Source organism: Candoia aspera, chromosome 2 (genome assembly GCF_035149785.1).
Source record: "Candoia aspera isolate rCanAsp1 chromosome 2, rCanAsp1.hap2, whole genome shotgun sequence".
Classification (NCBI taxonomy): domain Eukaryota; kingdom Metazoa; phylum Chordata; class Lepidosauria; order Squamata; family Boidae; genus Candoia; species Candoia aspera.
In genome coordinates this window covers 36,178,958-36,201,854 of record NC_086154.1, presented here as the reverse complement: position 1 = coordinate 36,201,854, position 22,897 = coordinate 36,178,958, and the positions used below count along the sequence as shown (strand labels likewise).

Below are 22,897 nucleotides of genomic sequence, written 5' to 3'. Positions count from 1 at the left end.
AAGTACTGCTATTTATACTGTCTAAAATCAATATTACAGGCCATTTTGGTGTGTAAGACTGGAAAAGAATGTGCTAATGTTGTGCAAGACAAAATAAAAATATTTCCACCTGTAATTTAAAAAAACACAGTGAGAAAAAAGTTGAAACTACCAAAACATATTTCAGGAGTTGTTAATGCAAAACAACAATGTAAGAGTAAGTCTGCTAAGCTTCTCTAACACAAAATGTATCACCAATAGCCTTGAAATCTCACAAATCTTTAAAATAATGGGCCAATAATTTCTGTATTGCCTTTTTTGATGATATCGTTGCATCACTGGAGGGGGTCCAACATCAAACAGAGAGAGAACAGCAGCTCCCAGGCTGAAATATGGTGGCTCATATTCTGCAATACAACAATTTGTAATTACTCACCTGGTACATTTGGCATTTCTTGGTTATTGCTCCCTGTAGGTGAATCAGGTGTCTGTGCATTGCTTTCATCAAATTCTCGTTTAAATATACATAGAAGGCATGAGATTCGGTAATCCAGTCTCACATTCAAAATAAACTGGTGGTTCCAACATTTGAACAAAAATGAAAACAATATTAATAATGTACTTCTATCGAGTTTGTTCTCAAAGAGACAAATGTGCTTAAAATTTGATGGATCGTATCTTCAACACATTTAAATCATGAGCAATCCTTGGTCAGAAAGGCAGGATATAAACAAAAACAACAAAGCATTTAAAGTATATTAAGTATCTGAAGTTATTTTCTATACTTAATTAAAATCAATTAAAATAAGAATTTCATTGGAATTAATAGTGCTTTGAGATGGGGACAACAGAAGCAAAGCTTCATCCCAAACTCTAATCTTTTGGATTGAAGGCTGCCTCCATTCTACGGTTGGGAAGGAAGCTTACATTTGATTTATACTACCATTAGAACTGAGATAAAACATTGTTTGATAATTCCAGGTAAAGCCTGGAAAAACTGTACTACTGCTAATCAGCCTTTTAAAACGTTCATCGTATTGTAGCAAGAATTTGGACTGTCTAAAGCTGCTGAATAGCAATATATTCCATTAAACATAATTTGACCATATATATAACCATACAATTTGGACTGGATGCATTAGTAGTGTCAGAAATTCTTAAATTATCATAGTGTTGGATACAAATGATTGCAAATTTACAGATGATAGATATTTGTAATTTGCTATAAATAAAAAAATGGGCCAAATCTTTTAACAAACTTATGGCTTGATCTCTCTAACTAGAGATGCCAGAAATCTGCATTTCCAGTCACTTCTATATAGATATTTATCTATGGCATAGAATACTCCAACCTTTATAGCAGGCATGAAAATTTTCAGTTTCTTCAATTTTCTCAAGATTATTTCAAGAATGCATATCTCAAGAAAGTACTGGGCTATACTGAAGGTTTTCCTGTAACTCTAGGTATGTTGACTTGGATGGTGGTGGAATGCCCTCAAAACCAAACAGTAGACAAACTGTGCAAGGCTTAAAAGAGGTTCTGAAAAAGCACTTAAATGAGGCTTTTGAACTACTGTTAGTGGAACATGTGGCTTCCTGAGTATTTCCACTGAACTGCTCTGCTCTGCAACTTCTCAACAATATTTTCCTTCAATCCTACTTATTCAATGTTTTGTTTTGTTTTGTTTAGCACATTTTTCCACTCTCAAACACGACTCAGGGCGGCTTTCAACACAATACTGCAAATGAATAAGTATCAATTACCTTATGGTTAATATAGATGGGAAAAACGTTCGTTTACTTCTAATTCTAATTGTGTGGAATAAAAATCAAAACCATGTAAGAATGACATTAAAGAATGAACTGGCATCAGCAAAAAGGTCCATGCCATGCCATCTGAAGTATACCTGGAGGATTTCAATTATTTTCAGTTTGGTATCCATTACCAGGATGTCCTCTTTCTCAGGCTCAACTTGCTTCACGTTACCTTCCGGGGCAGCAGCCAGGGGTGTCATAGGCAAGAACCCACCACCTCTGAGTACTACTTGGGTCATCAGCTCTCCAACGCCATGGATAGATCTCATCACATTGCTCCCTTCAGAAACAGATAAATACCCCAGACAAACAGTTTAAATTTTCATTACTGCAGAACTAGTGTTGCATAATTCTTAATTGAGAGAAACTTCATCTCAATGTTGTAAAACATATGAGCGTTCTATATGAGACACACTACAACAGATTCAAAGTATACCTGTACCATCTCTACACAACCCCACTCCATATTTCCTAGCTATTACGCACAAACTGCAGAAACAGATGGGATACCTTTTCCTCAGTTATTTTACAAACTATAGAAAATAACTTATGCATTCTTCCTCCAGCATACACACACTTAATGGATATTTCACTTAATACTCTACTCTCTGATGTACTTCTGTTGTCTCACATTGGGACCTACCATTCATTACAAACAACATGAAGCTGCACCAAAAATGGCAGCTTTATAATTAGTTTTTTTGCCTTTACCTCTATAATATACAATATTTTTTATTTAAACCTTTATATACTGTTTATTCTACATTCCATGTTCTCTAAGCTAATTGGGGAATGGTAGGAACAAACACAGTGTAATATTGTCAGGACAAGGAGACATATTTGTGTTTTTGTAATATTTGGCACTGGTTTTCCATGAACATTCAATGCCTAAAAGGATCTGGGTGGGGAAGAACAGAGTTAAGTTCAACCCTAGCAAGACCAAGTGGCTTTGGTTTCAAGAACCTGCTGGTCATAGCAAGGTGGCATTGTCCCAGGTAGAACTGGTACATAATTTTGGAATTCTCCTGAATTCTCACTTTCTGCTCAATGAGAAGGTGGCAGCCATGGCAAGGAAGCCTTTGCATAAATCCATGCATTACATCCTTTCCTGGATGGGCCTTCTCAGAGTCACTGATGACCTAATCACTTCCCATCTGGACTACTGCAATAAACTCCATGAAGCTACCCTTGAAGACTACTCAGAAGTCAGAACTGGTCCAAATGCAGCCACACAAGTAGTTATGGGTGTTCCCTGCTTTGCCCACATAACCCCACTGCTCCATGAGCTGCACTGGTTACCATGAGCTTCTGGGTGAAATTCATGGTACAGGTTGTCACCTATAAAGCCTGTCATGGTTTTACTCCTGGTTACCTAGGGGACTGTCTTTCTCCTGTTTTTTCTTCCCATTGGTAAAATCTAGAAGTGATGGCATGCTCCTGGTTCCAGCTGTAAAGCACTGTCACCTTGCAGGACTTAGGAGATGTGCCTTCTCAGTAGCTGTGCCTGCCCTGTGGAACAGCGTGGCCTGAGAACCATATGATCCCGACCCTTTCCATAAAGCCATTAAAACCTGGCTGTTTCTTTAAGTCCTGGGAAGGAGGGCCTGGCTTGCATCCAGTAGATGATAGTCTGGTGGGAAATTTATTTGTGCTATTATCCTCTTTGATGTACACCATGTATTCTTTGGGTGGTTTTTTTGGGGGTGGTTTTTTACCTGATATTTAATCTAGCTGTGTAAACTGCCTAGAATCACTTTGCAACTGAGTTGGCATACAAGTTGACAAATGAATATTCACATAGGACTCATCAGTTTATTGCATTCCAATTCCAATTACACAACACCTATAATGTCTGCATTGCCGCTACTGGCGCCATTCAAAACTACATGATAGCATGAAATAAATGGGCTGAGAATTATACAAACTGGCATTGATTATATGCTCACGATGACAGACAGCCACAAACCAAGGAAATTATGTATGTGTTGCTCAAACCAAAGACAGAATAAAGATAACCTGGAGGAAAAGTCCTGTGAGCCTAGGCTTGGTTTTCCTCAAAAATTCTATAGTAACAAATCATCATTCCCATTCTTTATCCTTATATATTTATCCTAACAAGACTGCTAAGGATCGTAATTTTTTGCCAACCTGAATAACTTTGTATGTTCATTGTAAATAAGAAACTGAAACTACCAAACATCTGTTAAAATTCCAGTTCCTTTGACATTTTCTTTGATTCATAAATTCCATTTTGGTTTGTCTATACTAATTCAAGAGTCCTAGGGAAGATTGTTTTCAGTTTTTGTAAAACAAAATTTTCAGCATTCGGAAGGGTTCATGGAATTCAGAGCCACAAAGCAGAGTGATTGATTTTTCCATGCGATCAACGTGACACCAATTCTCTATACTGGCATTTTGCAAGACACTGCCACAAATTGCCATTCAAGGAATACTGTTGGGATCTTACCACAATACAACTTTAAGCAAGTTGTTTTCAAACTCTCAAGATTATAGATGCAAGATTTCATGTACGCTCACAAACTTACATTTCTGAATAATACTGAACAAAAATTATAAACATTATAAGTATTTACAGAAAATAAGATTTCTCTGTCATTCTAAACTGGAACTGCATTTGTAGGAGATGCTATTCTGACTCTTAGTATGAAAGGACTGTGGACAGCAGTCCATTCCCATCAAACCTGGCCTGAGAAAAAGCCTAAGGGCCTTGCCATCCCATTATTTTACTGATCAAATGTCCCTCAACAGAAGGGCCTCCTTCCCTTTCCCTTTCCCTTGCCATTCTTACCTTTACTTTCTTCCCCTTTTGCCGCTTTTGTAATTGGGAAGATAGTTGCAACATGTACACAGTCCAGAATAGCTAAGAGAATTTTTGTTAGTCTTAGAAGGTCACAAAAATTATAGAAGCCAAAATATATCAGATTTCGGGCTAAGTTCACAACCTGTTTTTAAAAGAAGAGAAGATATTCTGTTGAATTGGATTTTTTTTTTACAAACTCAATATTCTCCATAAAATTCATAAAATTGTCTGCGATACAAAAATCAGCCCTGTACAAATAATATTTTTATGCAAAACAGTAAGTTGCTAAATACCCTTATTCTAAAGTACATACCAGTACTATGGTGCTTAACATTCAGTGCCTATGGTTTTTTTTTTTTCAGATTTTACACTTGTCCTTCAGTGCTGATTTTTATATTCCAGATATTTTAGGTTCACTGATGGGGAGGGAGGGGATTGTTTATTTTCTGTTACTATTTACACAATAATACAATACAATACAATACAATACAATACAATACAATACAATACAATACAATACAATACAATACAAGGGTAGCAAAAGAGCAGCTCTGTTTAACACATCACTATATTTTTCGGCCATTTAATTATTTGTTTTTCTTTCATTTTGATTAGATTTTGGGGATTTTTAATAACAAAAACATTCTCTAGCTGGTAAAAACTCATGTCTATGATTTCAGAAAGTCTCCAACAGTCAGAGCAGATGACAAATTCTTTAAGTCTTTCACATCAGGCAGATGGGAGCAAAAAGACCAATATTTCTGTGGCAGCATCGCATTTGTTGAAAATTCTTCCCAGAGAGGCCATTCAGCATCTCCATTATGGCTTTTCAGTGCCACATGAAGACCCTCTTGTTCTCTCAGGCAGTTTAAAATACTGCTATTAGTGTTCTGAGATGTGTACTCTATTGTATTTTACTGTTTCTATTCCATAGTTATTGCTGTAATTTGCTAGCATACTTTCTATTCAAGGCAGCCTACTGGGGATGGAAAGGTATAAACTAAGCAAATAGATAATTTGCTGAAAAACATTTGAAGCTCCCTTTAACTATTGAGATTATTTTTTCAGCTAGTCCAGGACTCACTAGCAGATCTTCTACTTGCCAGAAATCTTTCTCATCTCTTGCCATCTAATCCTTTTAACCAGAGATGCCCAATTTTGAATCTGGATTTTTTTTGCATGCTGGGCAGGTGCTATACAACTTATCTATGAATAAATCAACTGGCAGACTTGAGAAAATGTCACAAATACATGTGCAGGAGCTGATCACAGAGTCATTTATGGTTAGCATCACCAACATTTGGGTCTCCACTATCTTACCTATGCTCAGCCTAACGCATAAAACATTTACCTCGAAGGTGAGTTTATTTTTTTCTTTATCAGAAAATGGGAATCTTTGGCAAACAACATCTCTTAAATATTCCTCAACAAAGTCCATAGTTTGCGCAAACCTCTCCTTGATTTCATCTTTGGAAGTTCCACTGCTATCGTAGCTAAACAATAAACCAAAAACAAACAAACAAAAAAGGAGAATGTGACCATTTTTAAAAAGTCCTGAGTCCTTTTTTCCTTTGAAAAAAATATGTACAAGAAATTTATTACTTGACTTAGATTACCACTAATCACTTTCTAGAAAGACAATTTTATAACTTGTACAGAGTATGACAAATGATACAGGAAATTCTTATCAGAGGGAATATGGTAGCACTTTTTTCTGCTAACAAATTTTATTAAGAAGCATACACTTTTATGAGCTGGAAAAGATGTTATTAGAGTCTTTCTGATTTTTTTGCCACTTGTAGCTCCCCTCCTACAAGGAAAATTCTTATAGGTGTGAGAAGACTCCCAAGGATTTAAGGTCACCATCCTTCATTTAGAGAATCATTTGATTACAAATACTCACTCATCAATTGCTATTTCAGAAGGTATCTCTGACCATAGTCGAGCATATTTCACTGGTGTCACTTGTTCTTGGGGATCTCGGTCAACATGCATGTGTAGCATCAGCCGACAAAATGAAGCTCTCAAGTCATAAGGCAAATTCTCATCAGACATGCAGCGAAGAATAAGGTCTACATCCAACTGTCCAGATATTTCATTTATAGCTAAGTACTGGCGATCAAGGCACATCCTAGCAAAAAGATTCAGCTGGTACCTTGTAAAACAGGAAAAGAAGGAAAGCATCATTTTACCTGAATGGCACTTAAAGACTGAAAATCATCATCATCATCACCATCATCATCTGGGCAGCTCACATCAAAGAAATTATAATAAAATCAATAAAAGATAAAGATAAAAGATGCCAAGCGCAACAGACCAATTGGAATGAAGCAAAGGGTCTCAGTCTCCCTCGCCAAAGGCCTGGGTGAACAGCCAGGTCTTCATGGCTCTTCTAAACAATAGCAGAGTGGGGGCCATCTGGATCTTGGGGGGAACCTCATTCTAGAGGGCAAACGCTGCCACAGAGAAGGTGTACTTAACATAGTAAGATACACATTCTGATGTGAATAGTGGAAATACATTTTATAGATTATGGAAATACATTTTATGAATTAACCAGATTAAAAAATATAGGTAGTAAATTACACTGTAAATTTGGTTAACAAACATTCATGCTCCATGACCTCATTCCCTATTTAACTAAGCTTTGAATTCTGCCATGATGTATGAAACTAGAGCAACTGACATTTTGCATATGTGTAAACTGGATCTTGTACCACACATATATTGTTAGTGTCCAACATCCAATTTCAAACTGGTAGACACTCTGTGATTACATGAGATGGAAAATAATCAAACCTTGATTAAAGTGAAGCATGCAAATGAAGCTATAATGATGGCAGGTTCTCATTAAATTAACTTTTTTATGCTTAGTACATTGTACAAACACAGCCTTGGGGTCCAAAAATTTTATAGAATGTTTTGAATAGTACTATCACACAGCAGATATATCAGAATGACTGTTATTTAACCCTAAAAGAACAGACTACAAAGAACAAAATAACAGATCTATATTTTAGAAAATAAAGAAAGATTTTCACTGTAACAGCTGATTTTCCAAATGCTTTTCAGCTCTTTGTAATACAGAAGCAGATGTATAAAACCACACTTACTACATGGTCACTGCAACAAGCAGATTGATTGTATGAACCTGTTGTCAGAGCTGTATAAAATTGTTATCACAGCAAGTTCTTTCCTTCATCCAAATACTTCCCAATGGAAAATGTTTTTGATAGCTACCATTTAAAAGTAGTTATAAATTTTAGCCTTCAACTCATAAGAAGAGGCCATTTAATAACATTACAAATAGCTTTACATATTTCAGGTTACACTGCCATAGCCACAGACTACTTGTAAGATTAACCTGTAGTAGCTGAGGACATCCCGGTCTTCCTTCTGCCCTTCTTTAGCATCCTGTGCCAGCTCTCTGATACTCTTACTGCGGACCTCTTTGCTGCTGTCTCGCCAGAATAACCAGACTTCTTCTTCATCCTCACCAACCTCCAGTGAGTTCTCTCCAGATGATAACTCCTCAAACTCAAACCGAGACAGGACCAGCCTAAAGCATTATGCAAGAATGAAAAACAATTACTTGTATTTCTACCTTCACAGATATATGAATGGATTTCCATTTGATTTCCAAACCTTAGGTAACATTACATCCTTTAATAACAAATAGGCTACATTATGCAGTTTCAGTAATGGCTCTTACTGATTATTTTAAATCTATTTCATCAGATACTGCCTAGTTCGAGGCTTATGAACTAGTTGGAGAATCTAGAAAACAACCATGCTGTTGTTATAAATAACTGCTACATTTTTTTTTTTTTGCATTTCTCCCAAACTGGTAGTAATTTTTATTTGCCATCCTTGCTGTAGTTGCCTTCTTTCTAAAGTGAAGAAAAATCTTTAAAAATATCTAAACTTACTTAGTTTCAATGAGTATGTCAGCATTTGCTGGATTTAATACAGCTTTACAAATCAGCTCCTGGGTCACTGGAATAGATTTGTTCATGGACACACAAAGATCTGAAAGATAATCCAAGAACCTGTTGGGAAGAGAAAACAAAGTCTATAAAATGTGCACAGCATTCCAGATTCTACTAAACCATATGATAAACACCAGGCTAAATATTTGCAGAGATATATTTGAAACTTCATAGTATATGATTACAAAACCCCTTTAGCTCATTTATCATTCTGATCATCTAACACCTTTTAAAATCTTTAAATCTCCTCCCTCCAGTGGGAGGAGATGGGTGGCGACAAATTTGATAAATAAATAAATAAACTGCTCTGACTCCCGCAGAATCAAGATACATCCAGTTTGAAATCAGCAGCAGATTTGATTTCAATAAGCTATGCTAATCCATAATGGTTTTATTTATTTTATTTATATTTCAAATGTCGTCACTGTCCATCTCACTCAAAGAGCGACTCTGGGCGGTTTACAATAAAAATGTAAGGTGGGATAGCGCTAACAAACATTCTCCATTAAAATTTGAAACAACAGGGGTTGGGCATAGAAAACAGGCATTTGGAAACCCTGGTCAACACCTTGGGAATCATAAGAACTCATGCCATTATGAGGGAACACACAGTACAGCAGCAGAATGATAAGCCCTGAGTCATTACCAAGGCAGAAAGAAATAGCAAACCTGTAAGCTCCAAATTGCTATTAGTTGTAAGACAATCTGAGCCACAACTAAAGTGTTTGTGCCCCCTTCCCCATTTTTTTAACAGTACAATGGGTTAAAAAACTCACCTGGGCTCTCGGTTTTTTCTTACAAGGCTAACAAAGGTGTCAATCTCAGCAGCTGTGATGTGCTTCTCCAACAGTTTACGATTGTTGTGGAGCAAGGCTGTTATGGTGTCTTCTGCTAAGACATCATAGCCAATTTGTTTCTGCATGAAGCCAAACTGCTTGGCTATATATTCCTTGCAAAGTATTAACAAAGGGGAGGGAGGAAGAAAATAAACACTAACTCCACTATGAAATTTATTTATTTATTTTATGGATTTATGAATGTGATTTGTTATTCTTAAGCAAAAACAAGACATATTTCTAAGATTGAACCAGGTTTTCAGTTCTGATTTTTGGTCCAATCACTATTCAGATAAATCATAGTTCATCCACTTCACATTAAGCAAATGACAATTATTTTTCCACTTAAAGAGGAGGCCCACATATTGGATGGATGGAAGTTTCCTAGTTGAAGATCTACTCTAACTACCAAATGATGGAATGATTCTACATTTAATCCAGTGGACGTAAGTGCAAAGTTCTTCAGTTAAGAAATAAAAATCAAATGTGCGGGATAGGACGGAATATATCTGGCATGATATAGCATTACTTAGTTCTTGTGAAAAAGGTCCTGAGATTTTAGTTGGCTGCAAACAGAAAATAAGCAAGCAGTGTGACATAGCTGCAATGAGGCAGAAGCAATTTTAGCTGCATCAGCAGAAGTATAATTTCCAAATCATGGGAGTATTTGTAGTCAGAATCTACATGATATACTATGTCCAATCCCAGGCACTTAAGAACAATTCAGAGAAATTACAGGTACACAGAAGGGCAATGAGGATAACCAGTGAAACTAAGATCTAAAGAGAGAGATTGAAGAAGCTGGGTATAATTAACTTTGAGAAAGATGCCAAGGGGGGATACGACAGCATTCGTCAAATACGTGAAAGGACGTCACACAGAAAAAAGGTCACCACCTGTTCTCTTTCATTCCAGATTGCAAAATGCAAATCATGGACAAGTTAATAGAAAGAGATATTCTGATTAGGAAGAGCTGCTCTTCCTAATATTAAGAGCAATCTAGGTCACAAACAATTAACCAAGAAAGGCACTGGGGTCACCAGTTAAAGAGGAGACAAGCATCCTGTTGGGGATGCTTTCATTTGGAGTCCTGCACAGAGCAGGAGGTTGGCCTAAAAATGACCCCTTCCAACTTGGTGACTATGATTCTTGGCAACAACCACCCAGAAGTGGCTTGCAACGGCCTTCTTCTGGTATGTTTTTTTCAACTTCCCAATCTACATTCTTGGTAGTTTCCATCCAAGTATTAGCCAGGTCATTTCTGCTCACTTTTTTTTTTTAATCAGCTAAGGCTGGCTAGGTACTGCCACCTGTTAGGTTAAATATTTAGGTTCTTTCAAGTTTTACTAACCTGATTTTTCCTGTAGTCTTGTTGGGAGTGTCTCAACACTCTGTAACAGAGCCGGCAGATATGTCTGAAAGGAGCATGGCGTTGATCTCCGAGTTCTTCCAATCTCAGCATTGGTCCATCTCCACAGTCAGTAAATGGTGCTTGTAATAACTTGAAAATCTGGCACATTATTTGAGGAAGAAAGAAATCAGCTTTCATATTATCACAATAAACAATATGTGTAACCTCTTAGTACATCTACCCTTTCTAAAACATAACGAATGGATGCACGGAACATATTAAGCCAAACACAAATAAACCATATTATTGCCTAGCATAACGCATATATCCAGCCGTTCTCTTGTACGACAGAAACTGATAAAGTTCCTGTCAACCACCTCAACCACAGGGAGGTTTATCTGGGCACATTTGGCCCTTTAAATCATAAGCTGGCCAAATGTGCCCAGAGGGAGTCACCTGACCCCTGAGGGCCAACAAAAGAAAAGAAGGGGGCTCTGTCAGGAAAAGTTTTGAGTGTCTTTTGAGAGGGACCTGGCTGGAGTCCTGGATGAGGGGGTTTCCTCACGGAAGGTTGAAGGTTATTTGGCTCTAAATGCATTAGGGTTTCTTGTATTTAAACTGTTTGTTGTGTGTCTGGAAACTTATTTTCTTTCGGTACCTTTAATAAAGTTATTTTTTGTTTCAATCCTAAAATAGACCAGGTGCCTTCTATCACCTACCTCAGCTCTCAAAGTTTTTGTTAGGTTTCCCCTTCTGTGTTTATTCAGACCCAGGGTGGGCTGAGGATTTCCCTTCAGCTCTCAAGAATTCTCTTGAGAGAATTCTCTCTTTTCCTGGAAGGAAAAACCTTGATAATAGCGAAGGGGTAGTGGTAGCAAGGAGATCTACTTTGCCAATCGCTGTTCACCACAGACGTGGGGACCTCAGAACTGAAGGACCTCAGAAGAGAGGCTGGTTCGACCCTGAGGGTGCCTCTCCCTTATTACACATGGCCTGCTCTCTTCCTGTCTCTTAGGACAGAAATGATGGCAGCTAACCTAGGATAAGGGAATCCCATCATCCTAACAGGTGTCATGGTGACATGGAGGAGGTGCTACAATGTACAGCACCAATGGCGTCATCTGTGACAAATAATAATGTAATTTGTGGCAGTTATATGGGGGAAAAGACTGATTATATTTTAACAATATAACCAATGAGCAAGTTTAAAATTAGCCAATAGTCATGGAATTCTGAAATTATTTATTTGACTATATCTGGACATTAGGTAGGAAAAGCAAGCATATTATTAGTATTAACTCAGTAAAAACCAAACAGATACCAGTGGGACAATTTTGCTCCAACCAGTTCTAAGAGTAGATCATATGGTCGAATATGTTCTAAGAGAAGATAATATGAACCCAAATTCTTGCTGTTCCAAGTTTGGATGTTTTGCCCCAAAGTTTACTGCTTTACATTCACTGTTTGTACAGTGCCTGAATGTTGGAGGGAATGCGACACCCATCACAGTATAGCAAGCACCTATTTACTCTACCTGCTTTAGAATATTTTGCTCTCTCATTAGTTTTTGCCGTTCTCGGTTTGGCTTTGAGAACATTACTTCGAGTACATCTTGACCTGAATTTGTTCCACCAGTAACAAAATATACCAAATCTTCCAGCAACTTTGTAACAGATCTAAAGAGATTTAAAAAAAAAATCTAGTTATTAATCCAAAATTTAATACAAGTATAGCCCACGCAACAATACATTCTGTAACTCCATTTAGTTAAGAAAAAAAGGCACCTATTAAGAATATTTAATCCAAAACCAATCTCAAAAGCATTGCATTTAAGCAGGCCAAACTCAAGCTGAATTTAGGCAATATTTTTAATTGCCTAAAATAATGTACGATTTTCAGTCTGGTTGAGACCTTTCACATGCTCACACAAAATTACCAATGCAAACATGGAAATCCTGTAAGATTGGGTGACCTTACACAATGTTAGCCATTTTTAAAGGGTTCATTTTTATTTCCTGCAAATTCTTCTGGGAGTATTGCAGGTGCCTGAATATCGATCTTGATTCTGCAGATATGGATATAAAAGCTGTATTTCATGAATGGTAATTCTTTCTCATTAAAAAAAAGACATTATGATTCTATTACCTCCTTTCATTCTGAGTTATTGTTCCTTTCTCCAGCTTGCCAGCAATGGAGCCCAATACTTTGCTTGCATCGTTGGCAAAGTCCAAGTCTCGAACTTCTGCAGGAGAAACTGGTACCACAGCAAAAGCTTCCTTGTCCTCTTTTACAGGAGAGGTGCCAATCTTTTAAAAAAGGCAATTTTAATACCCAAATACAAAAGAAATGGTGGTAATAAATGCATTAGGGAAATAGTGCTTGAAATTTTAATAGGAAACACTGTCGTACACAATTCAATTTTTTTCTTTCTAAGATATACATGAAGCCAGTATCTTAAGAATTGCAAAAATCATTGGGAGCAAGCATCCTGATTAAGAAGTCTTTTGAATAATGTTTCTTTTTTTCCCACAAAGATAATACTGTCAATTTATACCCTTGTGCCAGTAATGAGCGAGGCTGGATGTATGCAGTGGTGCTTCACTTAACTGATTTAGTGTACTGAGCTTAGTTATAAGCAGTACCTACATTGAGCTTAGTTATAAACACACAATAGATAAACTTTTTATGTCTTCAGGTCAGACGTGATATCTGACAACTGCGTAGAGACGTTCATGTACTTTTTTTTAACAGTTTTCAAAGTGATTTGCCATTGCCTTCTTCCTGGGTCTGAGAGTGAGTGACTGGCCCGAAGTCACCCAGCTGGCTGTGTGTCTAAGACAGAACTAGAACGCATGGTCTCCCAGTTTCTAGCCTGATGCCTTAACCACCACGCTAAACTGGCTCTCAGATAAACATTATTACCACTTTATAAATAATGTACTATATCAAAGTTGTGATAATCAGAAACTTGCCAATTTTCTTCTCTAAATAGTTCCATGAACTGAGTTCCTTGCAGGACTTACTTTAAGCATTACAGGTTTTTCTTCTTCTTTATCAATTGGGATATTTGTGCTGTGAACCCAGGTATTCGTACATAGATGTCTAAGTCTGACGTAAGAGTTCCTGAAAGGACCAAATATATTTACATTAAAAGATTCCTGATGCACAATTCTGTAGTAATTTCTCAAGATGTTCATGAAAAACAAAAAATGAACTTTTCAAAGAATCTATGTTTTGTTGCATGGTAGTGAATGAAGCTGAACTGAAACAACCAGGCTTTCTGCATTAAGATGCTTCTTTGAAGAGTAATTCAAAATTTATTTTTTTTAGCTGAAATATCTGTCCCAGACAGATACTGCCTGCATCTGTCTAAATTTGAAATCACTGATAAAGTTTTGGGAGCTTCAGATTTGCTTCTGGAGCGCTTTGCTTCTGTTTTTAAGCATCACTCCACTTTTTAAGGGCTCATTCAAATCCAATGCCGAGTTCATATCATGGGATAATTGGATTATGGAAAATGTTTCATTTCAAACTGAGCACAAAACTTCATAAAATGTTCTGTTTTAAGTACAAAACTGCTGATTCAAGCATGAGATGGAAGTACCTTGAGCTTAGAAAGAGCTGTTTCAAACCTGAAGCAGTTACAATCTGTTCAGAACACTCCATTTCATGCTCATGAAATGTTCCACTTGAAACAGTTTGAAACAAACTACTTTAGTTTAACATCCCTACTTTCAAAGAAATGTTCAGATCTCTGGCCCAGATGTCACTTTTTCATTTATTAGGAAAACAGACTAGTTTCAGAAGTCTTAATGTATTTTTATCACAAAAATCTACATATATTCCTTTGGGGAAAGGATGGAAAACCTCTACTCTATATGCTGCATGTGGCCCTCACATCCGTTTTTATAGCTCTTGGAGCTATAAAACTCATTCCACTAAAGCTCTAAGCTCATTCCACTAAAATTCAGCAGCAAAACTACGTGATTTCATTTTTTTCCCCTCTGAATTAAACCATAACTGCCTGATCACTATTATGTACTCTGAAGTTCCCCAAGGCATCATCATGTACACCCTTGACTTTAAGTTACCTGCACTGCTATTTGAACTACTAAAAAACCTGTTTTTTAAAAGTTAAAATTGCCTTATCTGCTATCTATTACAATTTTACTGTTGATATTTTATCATTTTGATAAAGCAGTACAAATTTTGTAACAAATATCTTTTATTATAAATATTTGTAATAAACCTCCTGCCTCATTGCCAGATGTGGCAGGGAAGAAAACACAGCCTCCTGTTGTATTCCTTAGGAATTGCTGACACAGGAATAGCTGGAAATACAAGCAGTTTGCAACAAGTTGCTTCGGACCCATAACCAGTTCCTTTCCTGAAGCTACTAAATGGTTTCCTGTTGGATGATGTCAAAACACAAGAGGGCCCAGGCCTCTACTCTTCATCTGTCCCATAGAAATCTGTTATTTGACCTATACAGTGTAGCATCAGGATACATCAGGGAAAGCTTATTAAATGAGAGAAGGTCCACTGAAGGTCTCAAGCCCTCCAGAGGTTCATTGGGTATGGGCCAGATAGCAATCCTTTTCAGTGGTAGCTTCCATGCTTTGGAGCACATTTTTCCTGCAGGTACATTTCGCTCTGACTCTCCTTGCATTTGGCAAGGCCTAAGACTATAGACTCAAGCATTCCTTTGACATTGCAGGATTAAACGCGGCCAGTTTTGTTATTATTTCGTTTTTATAATGTTTGGTGTTTCTTGCTTTGCTATATACCAAGCTGGAATGATTGGGGTGGTTTACAATTTTTTTTAAAACTAAATAATCATATAAAGAGAACATTGAGTTGAAATTTATTCTATTTATTTCTGCTAAAATGCTGTTCCCTATGATGATCTACCTAAGTAAATTGAACTCACTACAGTTGCAAACACATAAATGTCTTCATTATTCTTAGCATCATACCTTGGGACTAGGCTGTCTCCCCCTCGCAGTGTAGTTGGATCAAGCTCAAAAATGGAAGAAATGTCATTTCCCTCAGGCACAGAGACTAAAGAGTATGCCATCTTCTCTAAAGTATTGTGTAGACCCCTTCGGTCTGCATCTTGGTCAGGATCCAGCTGTGGATGCAATTTTCAATCAGACCAAAATTGCAAAGACAATTTCTCAGATGCAATGGTCAGGTGTTATAAAGAACCTCAGTCTTATAGTACATGTTTCCATTTCAAGTATAGACATATAGATACTGTAAAACAACACACATCACTAACTCTCAGGATTTAATAAATCTTGTACAAAAGCTACCATCAAGCTGAGTTGCTTCTAAATCCCTGACTAAGTTCATGTATTGTGCTAAATCATAATATATTTTCTTTGATGGGATGAATAACTGCCATCAGTGAATAAAGCATGGCTTGTTTCAGAATGTATAATAAACCATGCTATTGTTGGCTTACTGATTGCAACTTAGCTTAGCATGATATGGTAATACACTAAAGGATGCCTGTGATTTGTAATTTCCAGGCTTACTCCTGGTTTCATTTCTTTTCTGCTCCACCCAGGTCATTAATCAATCTAGATGACTTCAAAGCAAAAGGTGTTAAAAATGAAAGAAAACCAAAATCTGACAAAAGATGACAAGCTCACAAGTCTACAAAACTCACGCTGGCTTTTTCTAACATGTACAACAAACCATAGCTTAATAGAGCAATTAAGAAATCATCACATGATCTAGACTTCAATTTAAAAAATCTAATAGCTTTTAAATAATGGAGTCAGACATTAATACATTTTATAGGTAAGTATTTACGGGATATCATTATTATGGATGCAGATTATACAGTAAAACCACAGAATCCTTAGAAACTGGAGATTCTTGGGGGAGCAAGAAACAAAGGAAAAAATCAAAATGATCTTCTGAAACAATATTTGTTAGAAAGCTGGATTATATCAAAGCAACAATAAATTAAAAATCACAGGTGTTTCACTTCTGTGATGCTAGCTGGAGAATGTCCTATGGTAGCACATAGACAAAATGAGTGAGTACAAGTAGATCCTCCATATGTCATCTTGGAGGCCATCCTGAATCTCTTCATTTTCCATCAAGAGATTGCCTGTGGAAAATGTTAACCTTACCCAACTACATGTGTTTTCATGCAGTTTAATACATCTAGGACAAAACACAATTAATGGGCTAGATATGTTAAGATTGGAAGGGCACTTCACAAAAACAAAAGACAGGTATATAGATCAGCTGTGCTGGGTTTTTCCCAGATGTCCTTGCCAAATGTAGCGCTTGGTAGCAGATATATGGTTCAAATGAAAGGTACCTAAAGAGGCTGAATTACTGAAATGGAGGGAAGGGAAAAACAATCTCCTTTACAAAAAGCAGAATGACATGTTATTTGGAAAGAATACTGTATTGCTGATCCTTTGCAGTCATGAGGTTAAATAGCCAAAATTATTAAAAATACATATGCACACCAACTGTTCTTAGAACTATTTATACACTTGGACATTCCGTAGAATAAATGATCTATGAAGATGGCAATGGCAAACCACAGTCATGCTGTTGTCAATAAAACTGCACAGCTACATCTAAGAAGTACTGTTCAATTTGAAGGATACTTTTACATTTACCATACTCTAATTTTGTCATCTGGTGGAGAAAAGCAAGTAACAATAAATGGCAGTTTGACAGAACATACTTCTCCATGATAGATTTTGTGCAATGAATGAACGTTCGTTGAGTTGATTTATTGTCTAAAAGTCCTTGCATCTTCATTTCAAGGGTACTGAAGTATTTTTCTATGTGGTAAGGTCTCCCTTAAATCAAACTTGACTCCTGGTAACTACCCAGAAGAACTTTCTTGGCAAAAATGCAGAAGTGGTTTGCTATTGCCGTTTTACAGGCATTTGTTCAATTTACAGTAGGTTATAGTCAACAGCTTGGGGATTTCCTGGTGCTCACCCATCCAAATACTAACAAGGCCTAATCTTTTATAGCTTTTTTGAAATCAGTCAGGTTTGGCTAGGTGCTATCATTATAACCAACTTAAAATAATACGTGGGCAAATAAGACAATTTTAGCTTCCTGTCTCAAGAAACAGCTAATGCAGACTGTGTGTGTGCAACTATCATGGTCACCTCTTCCATCTTCTCTGCATTTACTAACAGATGACATGACGAAGATCAACAGCATTCCATTCACTTTTCTATGGCTGCAACCCACATTTCCCATGAACAAAGTTCCACTCATGAATCCTTTATGGTGCTCTAATGCAATATACTTCCTCTCTGCGGCAGTTTTCATGGGATTTCAGAGTGAAGGGAAACCAATTAAATAACAAAAACACAGAACCTTTCCCTTGCTTTTCTTTCTTTCTGCTAACGTTTTCTGTAAGCCCTGACATTTCCTGATAGCAAAGAATCTGAGATTTGTTGTGTATAAAGCAGGAGAAACCCCAAATAGCTTCTATAAAATCCCAGTTGAGCCTTCCGAATTAATATGGAAATCCCATCTTTCTTCACTTGTCAACACACCAATGTTCTGATTGGACACTATTACCTGAAATACAGTAGCTCTATCATGTACATACTACACTGTATCTAAGTTGACCCATTTTTATAGTGTTTGGTTTTCAAGTCCTTATACCACATGGAAAATCTTCCTACTTAAGAGATAAAGATTTGGTGCTGTATCTCAAGAGTCTGTACAGGATATTTTCCCTGAATTCCATGTGGCTTCTTAGCAGCAACTGCTAGCTTGGCACAGTCACATCCTGACCACAGTTCTCTTAGAAATGCAAGCACATAACTATCCTCTGCTTGCATATTAAACCAGGGAAATCCAACTTTGGAAGGGCCAATGATTGCTCTTGGACCTCAAATGCCAAGTTCAACAAACTCTTGAAAGAGCTGTGTGGGGTAAACCAATTCAATATAGTTATTAACTATACTGAATACTGTAATTATGTTTTTAATACTTTTCTACTTCTGCCAAGATTAAAAACAACAATTTTACAACTTTTGGAGGCTTCAAATGCACAGAAGGCATTTTATGACCACAGGTTTTTACCTCTCCGTATTAAACTATTCTGTCAAGTCACCTGTAATTCAGTGTCTGAAATAAGAAAACTTGATGTCACAGGTACAGAACATATGGCCCAGGAGCCAGCAGAGATCAGATAAAATCCCCAATTTGGTCCCAGATTCTATTGCTTGGCAGCAGAAAAATCCAAGGCCACCCACTCTCTTGGCCTTCTCTGTACATGACATTCAAGTATGTAGGTTTCTATGAGAGGACATACATAGATATAAGAGAATGGTTTTACTTTGGGGACCACTGTAAGCACTTGAAAATTTTAAACTTTAGTAGTTTAATAATGAAACTATTTTTTTGTCTTCTTTAACCCACTCTTTTTATGTGGCTTTCCTCAATTTTGCAGTGCAACCCAAGCATGCTGGTCAAAGTTTGGTTTCATTCTCAACCCAACCAAAGCTGCCCATCTCTGTCCTATGTTCTGCCCATAACTTCATTTATCAATAAAAGTATCATAGGCTTCATGATGTAGCCTCAGCCTAGCTGATAAGGTGGCAGAATTTTTATTTATTTATACATATATTCAGATGCTGTCACCTCCTCCTGTTTCTAGGCAGCTCACCATAAAGCATAAAAATATACAACACATTAAGACATGTTCAGATAAAGAAAAACCCTAACGTGGCCTCCAAATTAAATAAAATAATTCTTCCCTGGTGTGGCTCCTTTAATTATATCGCACTCTCTATCTGGAAGGCTCATTGGAAAAGCATATCTTAATCAATTTCCAAAATGATTATAGGAAGGGGCTATCACAACCTTGGGGAGCAGGCTATTCCAAAGTGAGGGTGCCTTTATCAAAACAAAACAAAATTTTTAAAAAACCCTATTTCCAGATTTGTTCTCCTTCGACTTCTCACCAGGTGGGGATTCTCAGCTAGCATAGAATGGGCAGGCAGAAACTACCTGGGCCAGAAGATCCCCAAAATTAACCAGACTCATAAAAAGCTGTGTAAGTAATAAGCAGCACCTTGAATTGAACCTGGAAGCCTACTGGTAGTCAATGCAGTTCCAGCTGAATCACAGTTATTCTGCTGAACAGTGCAAAGTGGTCAGCAAGCAAGCAACTGCATTCTTGTCCAACTGTAGATTCCAAATTGCCTTCAAGGGCAATCTTGTGCAGAATGAATTGTAATCCAAGCATGAGATAAGAGCATGAGCTATTGTAGCCAAAGCCACAGTCTGTTGTCTAGAGAGAACAGTCCTGGCAAGGGAAACTATATTACCTTATCATGCAGCTACTCCCCTCCCACAAAAAAATGTTTGCTGTGCCCATCTCTCCATCATCTAAAAGTCCTATTGCTTAGGAAGATATAGTTTAGGAAAACGTTGTTTGAGCCAAACGACAGAAGTTGATATAATTTAGAGTGGGCAGAAGAAAAGTAAATATGCTTACGTAGATATCTAAAATTATTGCTGCCCGGTTTTCAATATCCATTAGTCACAACACTTAGCATTACAAACACTGTGGTGAATCTTTCCTCTATTTATATCATTTGCAGCCTACCAGGGCCAGTGCTCAAATTGCTGGGCAGCCAGTAGGGATTTGCCCCTGTTACATCTGTGCCAGTCTTCTTATAGACTTTCATTAGAAACTGAAAAAGCATGCCGGGGCTATAATTAGAACAGAATTCAGAGACAGGGGATGGAGCATGTAGATTTCATTAACAGACTCCCCTCCTGTTACCCCAGTAATCTGAACACTGGCCAACACTTTTTGATTAGAAGCTTGAGGGTTCTCTTCCCTATACTTACTGAAGACTGACATTCCTGGTTATCTTCCACATAGTCAGGATTTATCTGATGGAAGAGAATCACAAGCAGGTCAAAAGAAAAAAAAAACTAGACTTCCCCCATCTCAAAACTGATACAGTAAAATATATTTGTTGTAGAAATATTACACATATTATATAATTCACTCATAATCACTCATTAAATCAAAGCAGGCACCCAAAAAGTTTGAAAAGAAAAATCTATGAGACATGTAAGATCATTTCAAAAAAAGGTATCAGCAAAATTATGTGGGATGTGTGAATATATCAATTCATTCATATAATGCAAAGATGCAGCCACTTTTTCAATACTGGTTTTTATCACAGGAGGCGTATCCTCAGAACGGTAACAAAAAGTCATTGGCACAGATTTCAGCATCTTTTCACAATTTCTTCCAAAGAAATGCCAGTGGTATTGACCTATGATCTTTCCAATTAACCAATCAGCTTTCTAATTGTTTGCAACTCTTGATGTTTACCTGGTAAATGTACCTGTAACTTGGAACATAAGAAATCAGTTTGTTAGAAAAATGTTTCATAAGGGCTTTCTTTGTGATACATACCTCAGCTGCTAAGTAATGTCCAGTAGCAAGATGTTTAAACCGAAAAAGGCTATTCCAATAGCCTGCGCCACCACGGCAAGGATCATGTTGTACTACCTATAAAGTAATAATAAAACATTCTGAGAATTCTTGAGAGCTGCCTTTTTGGATAGTACTTGTCATTTCTCCTTAAGCAGACAGGGCCATTAATAAAATGGGTGAAAATAGTGGTTTAGAAAAAGGGAGGGGAATAACAAACCAAGATGTTATTTAACTTAATTACAAAACAAAGGGGATAATAGGGCTCATCCCAAAACGACTGGTTAGTTCAACTTATTTGTAATGTTATTTTTGTCTATGAAAAATATAGGTGAAAAACGTTGTGCTGAGACTATGTACTTTCTAAATCAAGAATATTCCATAGTTGTAAGGCAGACTGCTCACTTGAGGAAATGATATTAAAGGCAAAACCCTTTTGCAGGCCCTGGGATTCAAACTGTCTGAAACTGAAAGCAGCTTTTCCTACCAAACAAATAAAAGCCACAGATATAGCATCCTAGAAACTAGAGTGACTTATGTGACATGGCCCCTTACTTCGTAACAATGTCCCATCACTGCAGCCCCTGCCATTTCCCCTCAAAATTTGTATGGCCCCAGAACGTTGCCCTGTCTGGCAATAATTGCAGTTCTTAGGGGACTGCTTCGAGGCTCCTCCCCATGTAAGAAGGAGAAGTAGAAAGCGTATAAATAATAAAAGGGTGAATTTCTGTGTAATATATAATGATACTAGCTAAAATTATCATGGCTGCATTCACAGAAGATAATTTTTGTGCTCTTCTCTGTGGTAACTGTCTATTTTAACAGAATCACAAATAATCAGATAATTGTATGAAAGTAAACATACTGTTTTGTTTTGTTGTAATTAAAATAATTTTAAGCAAAATTACTTCTATTAATATGAAGCACTACTGTTTGCTTTGGAAGACATCAATGTTTTATTTTCTACTGTTCAACAGCAACACACTGTGTGAACATCCAGCTGTAGAATAAAAAATACCATGGAAAGAATAACAACTCAAATCTGAATGCTTCATTTATTCATTAGGAGCATCCTAATCTACACTGGAGCGAAACCTATTCAGCTATGTATTCTATGTGAAACAACCCTGCTATGTAAGAAAAAATGTTGTTAAAAGAATGGAGGGATTTGCTTTTCAACACAAGAGGGCTTTTCATCAAGGTTTGAAATTCTCAGTGTAGGAATACTCATTAGAAAACCGCATTAGCTATCTTTAATCCCATCTGTACCTCAACTTCCCAAAGAGCTTTTGAGCTAGTTGCAGAAGTTGCTGACTGCCTCCCAGTAGTTCTCAGAAAAACATGTTGCTTCTTTCGATGTTCATCACAAGTCAGAAATTTTTCCTGCTCTGCATGGAACAATCGTACCACATCACCCTGTGAGGACGATGAAAGGAGCAATCAACAGAAGGTTCAGCCTTTTTTTTTAGTGAAAAGCCTAGTGGTGAGGTACATTTTTCAACTTACCCCTTTTAAAATATCATCCTTATTGTCACTCCATTTCATAAAAAGGACTATTTTCCAGCTTGTATTGCAATTCACTGAATTTACCTACAAAAAATAGAATGTGACAGATTAAAACAAAAATACAAAGATACACCA

At 37.0% G+C, this 22,897-nt stretch overlaps 1 protein-coding gene across 1 annotated transcript in view; it reads right to left on the bottom strand.

Annotated features, from left to right (window-relative positions):
- ITPR1 (inositol 1,4,5-trisphosphate receptor type 1) overlaps window positions 1-22,897 on the bottom strand; it is a 246,737-nt gene that overhangs the window by 130,799 nt on the left and 93,041 nt on the right. Inside the window, exons 8-23 of the mRNA XM_063291609.1 lie at window positions 22,763-22,846; window positions 22,526-22,672; window positions 21,239-21,334; window positions 15,768-15,922; window positions 13,815-13,914; window positions 12,937-13,097; window positions 12,326-12,467; window positions 10,792-10,950; window positions 9,381-9,553; window positions 8,545-8,664; window positions 7,980-8,174; window positions 6,519-6,770; window positions 5,967-6,108; window positions 4,604-4,757; window positions 1,887-2,074; window positions 416-551 (exon numbers count right to left, since the gene is read on the bottom strand). Of these exons, the coding sequence (XP_063147679.1) occupies window positions 416-551; window positions 1,887-2,074; window positions 4,604-4,757; window positions 5,967-6,108; window positions 6,519-6,770; window positions 7,980-8,174; window positions 8,545-8,664; window positions 9,381-9,553; window positions 10,792-10,950; window positions 12,326-12,467; window positions 12,937-13,097; window positions 13,815-13,914; window positions 15,768-15,922; window positions 21,239-21,334; window positions 22,526-22,672; window positions 22,763-22,846 (2,404 nt within the window). The remainder of the gene's footprint in view (window positions 1-415; window positions 552-1,886; window positions 2,075-4,603; window positions 4,758-5,966; window positions 6,109-6,518; window positions 6,771-7,979; window positions 8,175-8,544; window positions 8,665-9,380; window positions 9,554-10,791; window positions 10,951-12,325; window positions 12,468-12,936; window positions 13,098-13,814; window positions 13,915-15,767; window positions 15,923-21,238; window positions 21,335-22,525; window positions 22,673-22,762; window positions 22,847-22,897) is intronic.